Source organism: Nesoenas mayeri (genome assembly GCF_963082525.1).
Source record: "Nesoenas mayeri genome assembly, chromosome: 3".
In the NCBI taxonomy this organism is placed as follows: domain Eukaryota; kingdom Metazoa; phylum Chordata; class Aves; order Columbiformes; family Columbidae; genus Nesoenas; species Nesoenas mayeri.
The window spans coordinates 80,582,673-80,600,186 of NC_137544.1; the positions used below are offsets into that span (position 1 = coordinate 80,582,673).

Below are 17,514 nucleotides of genomic sequence, written 5' to 3' on the forward strand. Positions count from 1 at the left end.
GGGTGGGTACCCAGTTTATACTGGTTTTTATGTTGGTGAAGCTTGAACATCTTGATGTACTTTAAGTCCTCAAAAGTCTCTTTAGCGTTTTTAGAAAAAAATATCAAGAGTTCTCTTGGACCAAAACCTAAAATGCTAGAAAATGCTTTTTTTCCTGGGAGAGTAGGGATACATGTTATTTTAACTGACCACTGATGTGAAATTTCTCATCATCTGTAGAATCATGAGAGATTTGTGACATAGCAGGTTTTGTGTATAAGAAACTTAGAGCTGTGCTGCACTACCAAGGGAAGCAAAACAGGCAACAGTGGTTGTATTTTGTTTGTTTCTTTGTACGTGTGAGAAGAAAACATAGAAGTACCCAGAAGAACTCATGATGCAGGATCCTTGTAGCTACAAGGACTGTTAAAAAATCCCACTTTGCTAGAAGCGCTGTGCATAAATATAGCAGCTCAGGCACATTCCTGCACTGTTCAGTCTTGCCTGGTTATTGCTGGTAATAATCATGCAATGCAACAGGACTTGACTTCCTGAAGACCAAGTTGTTTCAAATGTTAACACAATATTCATATGTTCATTTTCATAATAACATGGTTGTATGCCTTACATATCACTTCTGGACTGACCAATGACATTATTAATCAGCATTAAAACATGAGTGTCACTTAAAGGGAAAAGATAAATAAACCAGTCAGGATGTGGACTCCAATCTCTTACCATATGTCAGCACAGAACCGCTTGAGGAGTGAGTTGCAGTTTCCTTCCATGTGCTCTCTCCCTATGTGTTTAATGTGCACACAGATAAATCCAGGCAGTGCATTTTCCTTGTGCCCATGGGTTTATTAAGGCACCATACACTTTCTCCCTCTCAGGGACTGCTGCCTCCCGAGTAGCCTGAGGGAGCTGTTGGGGCTCCCAGTGCAGCCAGCACCAGGCTGGCTCTGTCAGCTGCCTGCTGGTATCAGCAGGGGGATCAGTGTATCAGATGGGCCACTGCTTATCTGTGCTGTTCTTCTGCCATGACAATTCACTGATGTGAGGACAAGCCTGGGAACAAGTTGCTTTTCTTTTTCTCGTCTGTCATTTTTAGTGTCTACTTGCATTACCGAGTTTTCCCCACCTCCTTTCTCTCAGAAAACAATACTGAATCAGAGAGGTCCTGTGCAATGACTGTTTCAGGAGCGAGCGTGGTAGATTTACTCAGACTCTTGCTCTGCAGCAGTTGGAGTGGAAGGAAGAAGGACATGACTCAGAGGCTCACATGTTTATCTGCCATCACCTGGGCACAGCTCGCTGCGCAGAGTCACCGGCTCCTCCGTAACGCCCCGTCTCTTTGGAAACCTGATTCTCTTTTTAGCTCTGTTCTTCATGCTACTGTACCAGGCATCTGCGATCAGATCTCAGCCACAGCTGAAATGGTGTAAAACTGAAGTAACTGGGTGAGGGATTTTTTTTTTTTTTTAATTTATTCATTTAACACAAGTTGTGGGTTTCCTGGAAGTCTGGGAGGCAGTGTGGCTTCTTCCTTCTCTTCAATAAGGTCATCACTGGCACTTTTGCTGTCACATGTATGAGAAATGGGACATTGATTTGTTTATAATATATGCTAAAACAACTCTGTGCATTTGTCTTCCTCTGTTAACATCTGATATTATCAACAGAACCCTTGTTTTTCCTTTCCTACTCTGTGAATAAGTATTTCTGATGTGACAAACAAAAAATTAGATTTTTTAGGACAGAGGCATTTTTTCTAGCAGCACTCAAGCAATTATTTTTCTTGCTTAATTTTGAATAATTTGTAACTGATCATGCTTATTTCTCTAGAAAGGAGCTACACTGTTCTTGACATCTTCACTCTGTTATACCTGGACTCCTTTCCTAACTGTACTGTGGCTGTAAAAGCCTCACTTTCTTACAAAGTAAGTCATGAGGGCTACCGCAGGAAGAGGGAGGACTGATGAGAGAGAAGTGCTGCTCCAACTAATGGAAATGTCTTTTTATTTCAAGTGAATTTGTTACTACTTTGAGATAAAAGAATCCTTATCCCAAAAGAGATGATTGCCTGTGTGCCTTCCCTGCTTTCCATGCTGACTTCGGGGTCCCATATAGAGTTATCAGATTGCATCTTAATAATCTTTTTACCATGCTCTACCTATTCACTTGTTTTACCTTCTGTCATTCCTTCCACTGCTTTTTGTAATCCATATTTCTTTTCTCTTTATCCAGATTGTTGTTTTTTGTACAGTTTAATTTCATGCAGGGCTCCAAGAGCTTTTAGCACACAAGCCTTCACAAGCACATACAGTTTACACTGATCGCTCACTTTTCCCCCAGTACCCCAGCCCTGGGTGCAAACCCTACCTGCACCCCTGCCTCTCCAAAGGACATCCCCTGGCCCACAGGGCAGGTTTTTTAGGAGAACACAGTGACACTACAGTGCAAATTTCTCTCTGAACACAGGGAACCTCACAAGTCCTGCAAACTGAAATACTGAATTTAAAACATCTCTGGGAGCTGTTGCTCAGGTCATGCAAGTGAGCAAAAGGCAGAGTATACACTGGCTCATCTACAGTAAACCTTTCATTCTGCAAGAAATGGGAGAGGACGGTACCAAGAGCAGTAACTGAGGTTTCCATTTGTCCTTTGCTCTTACATCCACCAGCAGAAATCTAAAATCTATTTGCCTCATCTGGAGTCTGTCCACGAATTGCTGCAGACACTTACCTAATTAGGACTTCTCAGTCCTGGGAGCTTTTAGCCACATGTATCATTTTAGGACTGCCAAGGAAGGTTAAAAAAACAACAAACAAAATACCTTCCTGAATGGCAACCAAATAGGGAATTCTTTTCTGATCCTAAAAAATAATTGATCAGATAGACCCACAGCAACCTGGAAGTACAGCTCAGTGGCAAACTAAAGCATAAAAGCGAAGCAGCTGGAAGATAGAGGCAGACGAATGGAAGGATATACTTAATGAAGCTTTAATACTACTTTTTTTGGGCAATAGGACTCAGTGAAACCACATGCAGCACGCATCCCTATTCTTAGTTCAAGCATTAAAATTCCTCTGACCTTTCAAGGCGGGAGATATTTTTTTTCTAGATGCAGATTCTTTTCTTCTAACTTGCTACTTCCTTTCTGAAAGTAACATATTCTACATGCAATTTGAGCAACCTTATCAAAGCTGGGAGAAATATTTTCCTTCTAATTTAGCTGGGACTCCTGATTTTAAGTCTTTTGTTGATTATGCTAGACTGTAATCTGTTTGCAAAATTGAGGGTTTATAGGCATGAAAGAGCAAATGCAAACAATCAGGAGTCCACTATACCTTCTTGTTTTAAAAGCAAAATCCTGTTACTTAGATAGCAACCTTTACAGCTAATGTAATTATATCTTCATGTCTTTCTATTTGCCATGTTAGAATGCGTGAATCCTCAGAAACAGCAAGAAGGAGGGAGTGCAAAGTACCATGAGTGTGTTAGCTAGATAGTGAGTAGAAAACTTGTAGTGTAGTAGATGACTATATAGTTTCTGAACTTAAAAATGGTCTTTTTTGTTGATGGAATGATTTTCACATTTTAGAGGCATGCAGAATGAAACCTGCAAAGATGTAGTTCAAGATCATTCATTTTGTAAAACTGCATATACAAAAGTTGAGGAATGCCTGTGCATTACTGAGTGAAGTTTTGAAGTATCCCGTCAAGGTATAGTGACATTGTTTTAAAGGTCTGCATAAGTCACTCTTCCTGTAGTGTGTGGAAACCCTGTGACAGAATTAGGAATACAAATGAGTTCCACATTTAACTTACTTAACTGTGCGTCCTTCCTTTTTCCTCCTCAGCCTTGTGCCACCTTTACTACATACTTCCTATAACCATAAGGCAAGAGGATCTTAAAGAAACCCCCTCTCTGTTGTGCAACCATGTTTAATTGCTGGATCAGGTCCATTCTGTACACTGAATAGAACCACAGCTTTGTCAATGTGTATTCTTTACACTAGAACCGATTTTTTAAGACTGTAGTTCAAAAATTTCAGACTCTTGGAATATATTTCAAGTAGGCAGGAAAGGCAAATTTTCAAGCAAACAAATATATAGCAACCTATTGAAATGCTAGTAGGAAAAAGACCCTGCCATGAAAGTTACGAACAGGCATTTATGTAGAATAACTCAAAATAAATTTTTCATTAGCACCTCCTCCTTCTCTGTCAGGAATATATTCATTGGGCATGTTTGCATTTATCTTGCTGTGTAACTCAAAAAAGCCAACAACCAAAAAAAATATCCAGCAAAGAAACCCTAAAAGAGAGTATAGCGCTGAAGCATTATTTAATTACTTATCTGTATCAGAATAAAGAATAATTGCTTGCTTACATGCATAAAATCTGCAGTGCCTGCTACCATTGATTTCCCAGAAACTGTCAGCATCCGTACAGGGAGTTGGAGTTTGAAATGGGCCATTTTGATTAAGTTACAACACTCCACGAGGAATTTCAGATATGTCTATATCAGGGGGGAAAAAAATACAGCACACTTGTTACCCACACTGTTGTGGGTAATTTGGCTGCAAGTTTGATTCCAACCAATATTTGGATGACATGTGTTTCGTTTAGCTGCTGTCCCTATCAAGGAATAGATATCATTGGGTTACAGTCTCCATGTATAAGACATAGGCCTCATGAAACACTAGTTAAGATTTTGTTTCAAGACAAACTTTTGTTTCTGAATAACTATTGTGCCACCTAGTGGGTATAAAACTACACTTCTAAGCAGATGGAAATACTGACTTAAAAAATACCCGTGAATACTGAAGCATAGTATTTATACGAATATTTCCAGTGACATGTTGAAAGAAAGCATTTTCCCTTTTTGTCTGATTTTTTGCTAGTGTTTTCTATTAAGATAAAAAATATTCTGTTTCAACTATATCGTAGCATTTTGCTTACAATTGTATTAAAAAAATATAATTTGTAAAAAGGGCAGACACACAGCTCTTCACCTCCCTGGCAATAGATCCATGCCTTAATAAATTACTACCATATTTCATATGCTTTAATGCTTTGATACCATTATCAGTATAACAGGTTATCCCCAAATCTCAGATGTTAGGAATATCCATTCTGTAATACAACTAAATACATAATTACACTGAAAATATTATTTTCTGACCGATAATGCCAATTTTCACTTGGAACCAAAGTAAAATTATTTAAAACATTATTATGATTACATAATTTAAAGCATTATCTAGAGAAAATACTAAGCAATGTGAGTCAAAACATTCTGGCATAAAGTTTCTCTCATAAAATTTCTTTTCCATATAAATAGTTCTAGTATCCAAATATCTATATAGGTTTCATTAGCTAAGATCTATTTCTTAGCAATTTTTCTCCACTAGCTGAAACCTCTGAGCAGTTTGTTTTTTTTTTTCTTTTAGCTTTTTAAGTAAACCATCTGTCCCATGTGGGAGTGTTGGTTTTGCCGCAGTACATAGCAATAGTATTTCAATCACCAAAGCCATTAACAATAAAATTCCCTTAATAGAGTGTTTCCTAGCATTGTTCAAGTCACTTTATTGCATCTTATGTAAAACTGGCAAACTATCCATCATTAACAAAAGCTATAGTAGGCGGTCTTGCATTTTTAGCACCTGTGCGCAGTGCCATTGTTACAGCAGAAAATGTGCTGGTCAGCAGTAACACAATTTAGAACATTTTAGGATTCTTTCAGACTCAAGAGAACTTTAAACTCATGCTATTTAACACATTTAAATGATGTATGTTAGAGATCTTTCATATAATAGGACCTGACACCAGGTAAACATGACATCAGGACTGGAGGCTTTGATAGCTCTTTGCTAGGCCTTGATATTTTTTTATTATTTTCCCTAAATAAATAGCACAGCAAAGCTCATCTTCCTCTTTCAGCAGCATTGGTCAAAAAATATCTGAAACTCAGCTTGAAGCTAACAGAAAATGAAATTACGTTCCAAAGAAAAAAATATATTTTTTTTGAAAAGGCAGAAAATCAGAACTGTTGTTCGAGGTTTTATTTATGGTCTCTTTTTTGGGGGCTATTTATTTTCCTTCCATTGAAAGGATTTCTAGAAAAAAAAATAAAATCTTTTCAATTTTCTGGTTTCAAGGCTTGACAGCATTTTGTGATTTCATGTTCTTCTTGCAGACAAATGAAATTGAGAAGAGTGTGTCAGGTGAGCTTCTTTAAAGCTAAGAATCCAGGCTCTCTGTCCTCTTTGATACTTGAAAAATGTTTGTACTGTTTTCTGGTTTCCCCTGGTGGTGTATTGTGTCAGTGAGCCAAAGGTAAAGGCAAAAATGTATTTATTTTATGGCATAATCAATTGATTGCTTTGTTTTAATGTAGTTTCGTTAAAGATAGTAAAGAGGTCTGCTAATGAGGTCTGTGGTTCCCTGTAAAGGTTCTTAAAGGCTAATAGTCACATTAAATATGGATTTTAAATGCATGCAAGGATTACTAAAAGTAGGATTGGATTACAAATAAAGTACATGTTCTATCTAGCATTGGCAATGAGCTCTTCATAGATTAATTTGCTCAAACATGATATTTTTTTTTTAGAGCTGGATGACATTTTAGTAAAAAATGAGAAATTCATTAGAAAACTTGAATTTTTTTTTCTCTCTATCTAGGCACATATTTTTCTATGTCTATTCAAGGTACTCTAGCATTTAGCAACATCTAAGAGGATAATATAGTTAAGTGTAAGAATTGCCATTACTTTATCTCACATGACCAACATTTTAATGTGGTCTTTAAATACCTCATTGGGAGGATTATCTGTGGAGTCAATGAACAATATTTCATAAAGAGATCACTGAGTACACAGTGAAATTTTAGATCATGACTTTGGCCCAGTATTCAACAAAATATGAAGCACTATGAGGTAAAAAAAAAAAGTGTATATATATATATATATATAAAAAATAAAATATTGAAATGAAGTCTCTAAGATGGGTAGTTTTTTAATCAAAGGAAAAAGTATGCACCCCTCACACATGAATGAGATAATTAAAAGGCTGGTATTCTTCTTTCATCTCAATCTGATATCATGTTTAAATTCAACATATTAACCAACCCTTCAGCCAAATGTTCCTGTCCCCAGATACCTGCGAAGTCAGTGGGTTGCTCAAAGTGAGTAAAACTCTCAGTATTTGTTTGTAATTCCATAACTATGTTTCGAACTGCATGTCTGCTTTCTCCAATATCAATTAGACAGTTGGGATGTCATTCTAATAAAGATCTTTGAAAGAGAAGCTGTCTAGAATTTAAATAATTTCTTCCCTTCATAAAAATGCGCCTCGTAGATTTAACTCTTTGAGCTGATAGTCAGTATTTACTGTAATCTTAATTAAGCAAGACCTGATTTTCTCTGGCTTTTAAGCATTTGAAAATTATAGACACAGTTCATGTAAAAATTCGATCTTATATGGAAGTTTAAGTCCAAGGAATCAGAAATACACATCTGGATTTTTGATATGGCAGACGATATTTTCATTTCTCTTCTTGTCTTAGGGGTAACACAGTATTCATTCTTTTGCAGCTGTTTAAATAAGCAGATGTTTCCACTGAAATCACTGGCCATTTGAACACATTAGTATTCAAAGTTACATTTCTATCACAATATAAAAACCCTTGGTGAAGGGTTCATACTACACAAAGTAAGGTGTTTGGAAGAGAAAATATTGTAAAAGCAAATATAGTATAAGCAAGCAAGGCCTGCAGTGAATGCTGCAGGTGCAGCCAGGTGGTACAAATGTAAGCTTTCAGTCCAAGGGAAGAAGATGCTAGATGCTTGTCAAAAGCTAACTGGCAAATTAAGGCATAGCAGAGGATCTTCCCATGGCCCAGCTTTAGATACCGAATTTCCTGGCTGTGTTAGGTGGGTAGTCGCAGGTGCTCCCAGAATGGCATCCTTTACGCATCCCAGCAGGAACACTTGGGGTCACAACCCCCACCTCTCCTCCCCAGGGGGATGTTCCCTTCTGCTGACTGCAGGGCAGCAAGGCAGACGGATCAGGTAGCTTGGTGCTGTGCGTCAGATGCGCTAAAATCTCTCCAAAGTAATGAAAACAACACATATGATTAAAGAAATTAGTTCCTAGTTTACTCGTGCTTGATCTCACACATCAACAGCAGCAACACAGTAAGCAAATAATAAGCAAATCTAATTCATTAATGACAAAAGTGATTTTAAAGCGCTGACATTAAATCTCAATAATTTTATAAGCATAAGCAAAACATCTTTAGGTACAGAAAATGGAAGAGCTTTAGTTGAAGTCTTTGTGGGTTATGTTTGACAGAGCTTAATCTATATCAAGTTGATAGCTAAGTAGTGAAAGATACAGTCTTTCCTTACAACAATATTTGGAATAATGTGACCAAAGCATATGTATATATATATGTGCAGATATGTGTGTGTGTATATATGTATACACCTATCCATATGTATAAACACATGTGTATATATATCTGCAAATATATACATATACTGTCATATGCAGATAAATATACACATCTGTCACATTTGATATGTGACATATTTATATGTATGTATTTGTATGTGTACATAAACACAGAAGTATAAGAGTATATCACTTATTTTTATCTACTGTGAATGTGTAAGACATTGGTCAGGATATTTTATAATGGAGTCAATTTCTATGGCTCTGTATTCTCATTCTACAAAGATGCAAATCTATAATGATTTTAGTATATTTAATCATCAGTATAGGTAAGTCGTGGTAAATCTGAGGTCCTGTTCACTACTGATTACACTGTGCTTCCTGTTATCATATACACATTCATAAGGAATCCTGTGTCTTGTGCAACACAAGCTGTGAGTGATGTGAGCTGCTATACAGTAAATGTAAACCCGTGAATGCTACTGTTAATACTTGCATCTCAATTTTTTTCATTTCAAATTTTTAAAATTTATTATTGTATTTTGAAAAGACACTCTGATTTGAGAAATAGGTATGTGTAATCTTGGGCATAATTTCAGGAAAAGTTTAAAAGTCATATACATTTTTATTTTACCAACTGTTACTTTTGGAACAAAGTTTATGTGCCAGTTTAGGTAACTGCAGGTACAGGCTTGGCTTCTTATGTTAGAAAACAAGCTTATAATTCACTGCATGGAGTTCTTTGCTGTTTGGGCTAATGTGTACACAGTAGCAGTGCAGAGGACAGCAGAAAAATGAGGTATGCAATTTTCTTCTCTGTGCAAACAGATGAGATGTGAGGTTATTCAGTCGTAAAGGCTTGCCAGTGTTAAACTCACATGCAGCCAAGCCCATAGAGTTCCCAGAAAACACATCTTAGAACCCTTTAAAGACAGCAAGAAAACAGACCTCCGCAAACATGGGGATTGTGTGTATGTGAATAGGAAGGGTTAAGGAAGAGAATAAATATGGTAAGCTGAAATGTGAAGTACTCACGCAACCAATGAAACCTTAAATAAGCACAGAGAAATGCATGACAGTACTGTTCCTACTCAGTTCTGTTTTACTTTCTATTTACGGCAATGTGCAATGAATTAGGCTTTTCAAAAAATTCAGGCTTTTAAATCTGTGCTATATCCATTTATTGAAATTAGTCATCAGTTCTGTAATTGCTTTCTTCATTCCTTTAATAGGTCTTAGTGGGATATCGAGTATCTCAGTCCCTCCAGCAGGGCAGGGGACAGAGGTGCGCTGGGAAGGTTGTGTATGGAAGTTTGCACAGCCAGTGCCTGTTCTGTACCTGCACTTTTCCTCAACAATGATGGGAAGTGTACATTGCCTCTGGTGTTCTCTGACCTGGTACCTTTCATAAGCTCTTATTAGAAAGCAGAAACATGAACAACAACAACAACAACAACAACAAAAACCAAAAACAAACAAACAAACAAAAAAACACCAAACAAAACAAAACAAAACAGAAAACCACACCACCACAGTGACTAGCATAGCACTACTCTTAGGTAAATAATTATATATTCTTAGGCTAAAAATAGTTTCCTTTGTTGCTCCCTGACTTGAAATTGTAATGTAGTGTATTATACCAATGATTTGTAAACTCATATCCTGGTATATAAACCTGTAATCATTTCACAGTTCGGTTTGTTTGCCTCACTCAGGCTGTGCTGCACTGTTTGTTTTACCAGAATGTTTGTGGCTGCTTTCCCACTTGGTCGCACATCATTCTGTCTTTGAGCTTGGCTTGCTGGGCAGTGCTGGCGGGCTGCACCGCAGGGCATGCCGTCCTTTCCTTGGACCCAGGACACTCTCCCTGTAGCACTTCTTACAGAGAAAGCAGAAAATGCATGGCAGTTTTGGAAGATGATGGATAACTTAGCTTGCTTTGGCTTCCTAAAAGAGAAGAAAATCCAGTTGCACTGAGCTGTTATGTTGCAGTGGTGGTAGTGATGTTGCTATGTGAATGAACATATGGGTAATACGTTTTTTATTTAATTAAATAGTTCAATTACATAAGCTTGTAAAAGAACCAGAATAACAAAGGACTGTACTCATCATCTTGCTAGCACTTCCGTTTAATCAAATAATCCAGTCAATGCGAGTTGAGGGCTCCCTTTAATGCCTGAGGGGTTTAAAAAGCTGAGTTCCGGCTTGCAGGATTGCACTGGGCAGCAGGGAGTTGTCGGTGGGTTGCTCTCAGTCTCTGCTCTTCCTCAGTTCCTGGACTGCTAAGGACTGTGCAGGTTTTCATTGAAACAGTGGCTTAGAGAAATTGCTTTGTAGTTCAGGGGTGGGAGAATTGACCTGAGAAATAAAGATTTGGTTCCAGCACTTGCTCAGCATCTGAAAGACTGCAGCTGAAGTCTGGTTTTCGCAGTCTTCCTCATGAGGAGTCTTTTGAAGCACAGCAATTCTGAAAGGCTTTATTGGATATTTTACATGGAAACTCCATTTCAAAGTCTACAATTAAACAGAATTCACAATCTTTTTATGGATTTAGTGATGGTGCAGCATTTACACATTAGTTTCTCAAGATTATTTATATATTTTATGTTGTCAAGTTTTGGACTTCCAAGATTAATACTTCTATTAATTTATGGTTGTGTTACGGAATGAAAATGGGAATTACTACCAAGTTGTCAACTATTTTTATTTCTTAGTAATACTGTTATTTCTACCATCACTTCAAAGGGATAGGGGTTTTTGTTCTATGCAGTGTAATGAAAGTTTAATTTCCTTTATCAGTATCTTCTCCCTGGTCCTTTCTTGTGTATTAGAAGACACCAGCTGGTCTTTTTTTTTTTTTTTTTTTCCCATGAAAAAGCAGCATTATGATATCATCACCATCTACACTTACCTGTCAGACTTATCAATCAATACTTGAATATGTTGGCTGTTACCTGGTAGAGTTTTTACAAGTGTATGTATGTGAAGGGGATGCTTTCTGGCTTTCATCCTCTGCTCCCTGTCCCTAATGTCAGTGAAGGAGGGTCTGCACCCTCTAACATTAATCATTTCTGGCATATATTTAGCAAATATCATTATTTCAGATCTCTCTCATACTATTATGGTTTTGACTTCATCCAATCTGACAGCTCCGGAAAAGATGCCTGCTTCCTAAATACAACATTGCAAGAAGGATGTTTTCCAGGAATCCTGTTTGAGTCAAAGATTTTTTCCCCACAGTGACTAACCACCTGGCCCATAGACAAATGGCTAGAACATTGTCAACATGTGCTTAAGTGGTTGCTCACACGTGATCTGTGGTTTTGTTTCACCTGTCTATTGGAAGGGGCAAGCCAAACTTGAATATTGTTTCACTGTCTTCTTCAAAGGAGAACGTTATTGTACGTTGGGTTTGCACGGGTCTTCATTTGTAATTTTTGATTATGTGGGACCTCCATTTTTATAGACATGAAAATTAATTTTGTCTTTGGTCAAGGTAAAGAAATGAACTGGTATGAGTGTGCCTGGGGGGCTGTAAATGAAAGCGAAAGCATGCTTCTCATCCACACTTCTGCCTGCCTTTTTGCACAAGACTTTCTGCAGATTTTCATGTCATTAGCACAGGTGTGGTGAGTCTGTCCTTCTCATACAGGGCAGATTTGACTTCTGCAGCTTCTTTGAAACGGTATGATAGGGGTGCATGAGGACATGTTGCTGTGTGCTTGGTGGCCTGAACTACACCAGGGCCACAGTCAGAAGTAGTATGTCTTGAGGAAGAAAAAGCCCAAATATGATGTGTCCCACAGCTTCTCTAATAGATAGTGAGGACATGGTGAAATTGTGTCAGAAAAGTCCATTTAGTTTTTTGGAGATAGGGACAATTAAAATGGTAAAAAATATTGAACATTTTAAAGGAGCTTGACAAATTTTCAGAATGTCCTTTTGCCTAAAATTTCATGCAAAACTGTACATTTCTTTCATATGAACTTTTCAAAGAAAAGAAAACTTGGAATGTAATTTTTTTTTATAAAGTTTTTTTTTTAATTTTAGTTTCAACCTCCTTTGATTTTAAGAAAATGAAGGTTATTAATGTTGGTTTACAGTTTATAAAATTCTTACCTTTTTTCTTTTTAGGAATTGTTTTAATTGCTGCAAATTTCCAACCTTTCTATCAGGAAAATAGTTAAATTTAACTGTGTGATTTCCCAGAGCAATATTTATTTGTTATTATTATGTTCACGTCCTGTGTGATATAATGAGGAATGCATTGAAAGTGGATTGAATTAGATTAGGATAAGGCAGCATCATTGTAACTTTGTCTTCCTATTAATAAAGAGAAAATGTTTCATTTATGCTAGATATCAAAATATGGAGGGGCTTGTGTTAGTTGTTGTGCATGAGCTAAGAGAACGAATTCTTGGTCTTTTTACTGCATGTCAAAGAAAGTGCACCATTTAAAATCACATAGTGTCTTGTGGCTTGCTAACAAAACCAAATGCAGTTCAAAGGAAAACAAAATTTAGAAATTAATTAAAGAACCAAAACCAAAACCTTCTCTTTTGGTTAAGTATTTTGTTAACACTAGCGCATCATAATACTCATTATTATCTCATGCTGTAACATACTGACTCTGGAAGGATTCACAGTTAGAAAACAAACAAACATTTCCCTTTGACAGCATGTTTTGTTCAATATTTATGATCAGTGATGGATTTTTTTTCATCTGAATTCTTGCTTCTTGATGATATGATTGATTTAGTACAATGACTCTGTCAGTTGGCCACAGAAATTAATGAAAAAAAAGGAAATGCACATTTCTATTCTGGGCATGTCTTCATTCTGCATAAGTGCCTGAGGAAAAGGATTAAGGCTTAATTATCCTTTTTCTCTCTTTTCCTAAAGTGTCTAGTGGTTGCTTTGACATACATCTGCCAAACATTTTTTTCCTGACTCTAGAGACCATATTTTCCAAGGAAATTTTAACGTGTGTTACCCCAAAGACATTTTGAAGTCATTAGATGTGCAAGATCCTTAGTCCAAGTATAAAAATGTGCATGAAAAATGAATAGTGGCATGTGCAAAAAAGTGCTAATGTGAATTTGTAGTACACTTATCAGCTGAAATGTAGATGAAAACATCTCTGCAGCCTCACAGGTTAGAGGAGCTTGACGATGCTGGCTTGTGTCTCTACAGTTTAAAGAAAGGCAGAACAATAGTAATGGAACGGCTTGTCCTTGGTGCCACCTCAAGGCATATCAAGGATAAGAGGGGTTATTAGGGACAGTCAGCACGGCTTTACTAAGGGTAAGTCATGCTTGACCAACCTCATAGCCTTTTCTGAGAATGTAACAAGGTGGATGGATGATGGCAGAGCAGTGGATGTGGTCTACCTTGACTTCAGCAAAGCGTTTGACACAGTCTCCCATAGCATCCTCACAGCTAAGTTGAGGAGGTGTGGTCTGGACAATAGAGTAGTGAGGTGGATTGCAAACTGGCTTAAGGAGAGAAGCCAGAGAGTGGTAGTCAAGGGTGCAGAGTCTAGTTGGAGGCCAGTATGTAGTGGAGTGCCTCAGGGGTCAGTACTGGGGCCAATATTGTGCAATATATTCATTAACGATTTAGACAAGGGAATAGAGTGTACTATCAGCAAGTTTGCTGATGACACTAAGCTGGGAGGAGTGGCTGACACGGCAGAAGTCTGTGCTGCCATCCAGCAGGACCTGGACAGGCTGCAGAGTTGGGTGGGGAAGAACCTGATGAAATTTAACAAGGGGAAGTGTAGAGTCCTGCATCTGGGCGGGAACAACCCCAGGTTCCAGTATAGGTTGGGGAATGATCTATTAGAGAGCAGTGTAGGGGAAAGGGACCTGGGGGTCCTGGTGGACAGCAGGATGACCATGAGCCAGCACTGTGCCCTTGTGGCCAGGAAGGCCAATGGCATCCTGGGGTGTATTAGAAAGGGGGTGGTTAGTAGGTCAAGAGAGGTTCTCCTTCCCCTCTACTCCACCCTGGTGAGACCCCGTCTGGAGTATTGTGTCCAATTCTGGGCCCCTCAGTTCAAGAAGGACAGGGAACTGCTGGAGAGGGTCCAGCGTAGGGCAACAAAGATGATTAAGGGAGTGGAGCATCTCCCTTATGAAGAAAGGCCGAGGGAGCTGGGTCTCTTTAGGAGAAGAGGAGACTAAGGGGGGATCTTATTAATGTCTATAAGTAGTGCCATGAGGATGGAGCCAGGCTCTTCTCAGTGGCAAACAATGATAGGACAAGGGGTAATGGGATCAAGCTGGAACACAAGAGGTTCCACTTAAATTTGAGAAGAAACTTCTTCTCAGTGAGGGTGACAGAGCACTGGAACAGGCTGCCCAGGGAGGTTGTGGAGTCTCCTTCTCTGGAGACATTCAAAACCCACCTGGACATGTTCCTGTGTGACCTCATCTAGGCATTCCTGCTCTGGCAGGAGGATTGGACTAGATGGTCTTCTGAGGTCCCTTCCAATCCCAAACATACTGTGATACTGTAATATTTTTTTTTTTTTGCCATTACCTGCAGCTGGAGGGAGGAGAGGCTGAGGCTGTTTTGCTAGTGCCAGGACAGCACTGGGGACCACCATTGATTCTCACTTGGAGGATTTATGGCTGCATGTGTCTGGCATTTAGTTTTGCAGGCTCCAGAATAGTGGGCTGTTGAGATGTTGACTTAAGGATAGATCCACCAGAGAGTGTTTTAATTAAGTTAGACTTAGGGAGCGTTTTAATACTACTTCAGGTTCAAGTTCTTCTGGGATTTTGGTTCTTCTGTGACTGAATGTTTTTAAGGAAACACTATATGAATACTACAAAGAGCTCAGATTAATCACACCTCTAAAGTGAGTATTACCACACACAGATTTGACTTGAAACATGTCACAGGCAGCTTGGGTTTTAAAGACATATTTCAAAGTGGTAAAGCGTATGAACATGCAGATGATTATTTACTGTCTTCACCTGTTCATTTGTTTTTTTGTTTTTTCCCTACTGCAGACTATGTCAGAGAGTCACAATGATCATGCAAAATAACAGTTCATCCTCGCCCCTGTTTTCAAATGTGAGCTCCTTCTGGAAGAGAGATTCACACGGACTGAGACTACTTGATGAAGCAGCATTGCTCATTGGCAGCTATGATTTCCCTCAGACCACAGAGAGTTTTACCTTCTCCACTGTGGAACCAACAAACATGTCCCTAAATGCCACGAGCAAAGACCCTCTGGGTGGACACACTGTCTGGCAAGTTGTTTTGATTGCTTTCCTCACTGGTATCCTTGCACTGGTCACCATCATAGGAAACATCCTGGTGATTGTTGCATTTAAGGTTAACAAACAACTGAAAACGGTCAACAACTACTTCTTGTTGAGTCTTGCTTGTGCAGATTTGATCATCGGTGTTATTTCCATGAATCTTTACACTACGTACATCATCATGGACCACTGGGCTTTGGGAAACTTGGCCTGTGACCTTTGGCTCTCCATTGACTATGTTGCCAGTAATGCCTCTGTCATGAATCTCCTTGTCATAAGTTTTGACAGGTATTTTTCCATCACTAGGCCGCTTACGTACAGAGCCAAACGAACAACCAAAAGAGCTGGGGTGATGATTGGTTTAGCATGGATCATCTCTTTTGTTCTTTGGGCCCCTGCCATCTTGTTCTGGCAGTATTTTGTTGGGGAGAGGACTGTGCCTCCTGATGAATGTTATATCCAGTTTCTAAGTGAACCTATCATCACTTTTGGCACTGCCATAGCTGCCTTTTACTTGCCAGTTACCATTATGAGTATTTTGTATTGGAGGATCTACAAGGAGACCGAGAAACGCACCAAAGAGTTAGCAGGGCTACAAGCTTCGGGCAGCGAAGCAGAGGCAGCACATTTCGTACACCAGACAGGCAGCTCCCGGAGCTGCAGCAGCTATGAACTGCAACGACAGAGCATGAAACGCTCCACCCGAAGGAAATACAGACGCTGCCACTTCTGGCTCACAATGAAGAGCTGGGAACCCAACACAGACCAGGGGGACCAAGAGCACAGCAGCAGTGACAGCTGGAACAACAACGACGCTGCTGCCTCCCTTGAAAATTCAGCTTCCTCTGATGAAGAAGACATCGCTGCAGAGACCAGAGCCATCTATTCAATCGTGCTGAAGCTTCCTGGTCACAGCGCCATCCTCAATTCCACAAAACTACCCTCCTCAGAAGATTTGCAGGAGTCAGGGGATGAACTGCAGAAATCCGATACAGAATTGAAGGAAAAGAAACCTAAAAAACTGCACCCTCCCAAAAGTGTTCCAGATGGTGGAAATTTCCAAAAGAGTTTTTCTAAGCTTCCAATTCAGCCGGGGTCAGCAGAGACAACCACAGCTTCTGATGGCATCTCATCAGTGACCAAGACATCTGCAGCCCTGCCCTTGTCCTTCAAGGAAGCAACCCTGGCAAAAAAGTTTGCCGTGAAGACCAGAAGTCAGATCACAAAGCGAAAACGAATGTCACTAATCAAAGAAAAGAAAGCGGCACAGACACTCAGTGCCATTTTGCTTGCCTTCATCATTACCTGGACCCCATATAACATAATGGTTCTGGTGAACACCTTTTGCAGTTGTATCCCCAAAACTGTCTGGAACCTGGGGTACTGGCTTTGCTACATCAATAGCACAGTGAACCCCGTGTGCTACGCACTGTGTAACAAAACATTCAGAAACACTTTCAAGATGCTACTGTTGTGCCAGTGTGACAAACGAAAACGACGCAAACAGCAGTATCAGCAAAGGCAATCTGTCGTTTTTCATAAGCGGATCCCTAGGGAGGCTTCATAGAATAGTATTTTTTAAACAGTCAAAGTAAATAACAAAGTGGGGATGGGATGGGATGGGATGGGATGGGATGGGATGGGATGGGATGGGATGGGAGATGACAGGATGGAATGAGACACGATGAGATGGGATGGGAAGGGCCAGGAAGGGATAGGATGGGTTGGGGTGGGAGGGTGGTTCCAGGGTGCTGATTCAAACATGTAAATGTCAAGACGTGAAAGCAGCTGCCAGGCTT

At 39.2% G+C, this 17,514-nt stretch overlaps 1 protein-coding gene across 1 annotated transcript in view; it reads left to right on the forward strand.

The window, feature by feature from the left end:
• The window catches only part of CHRM3 (cholinergic receptor muscarinic 3), a gene marked incomplete at its 3' end in the record, with an annotated part of 192,636 nt that extends 175,354 nt beyond the window's left edge, over positions 1-17,282 (forward strand). The window contains 1 exon segment of the mRNA XM_080342702.1: positions 15,461-17,282. Within this exon segment, the coding sequence (XP_080198828.1) occupies positions 15,461-17,282 (1,822 nt within the window).
• Positions 17,283-17,514: the final 232 nt, after the last annotated feature.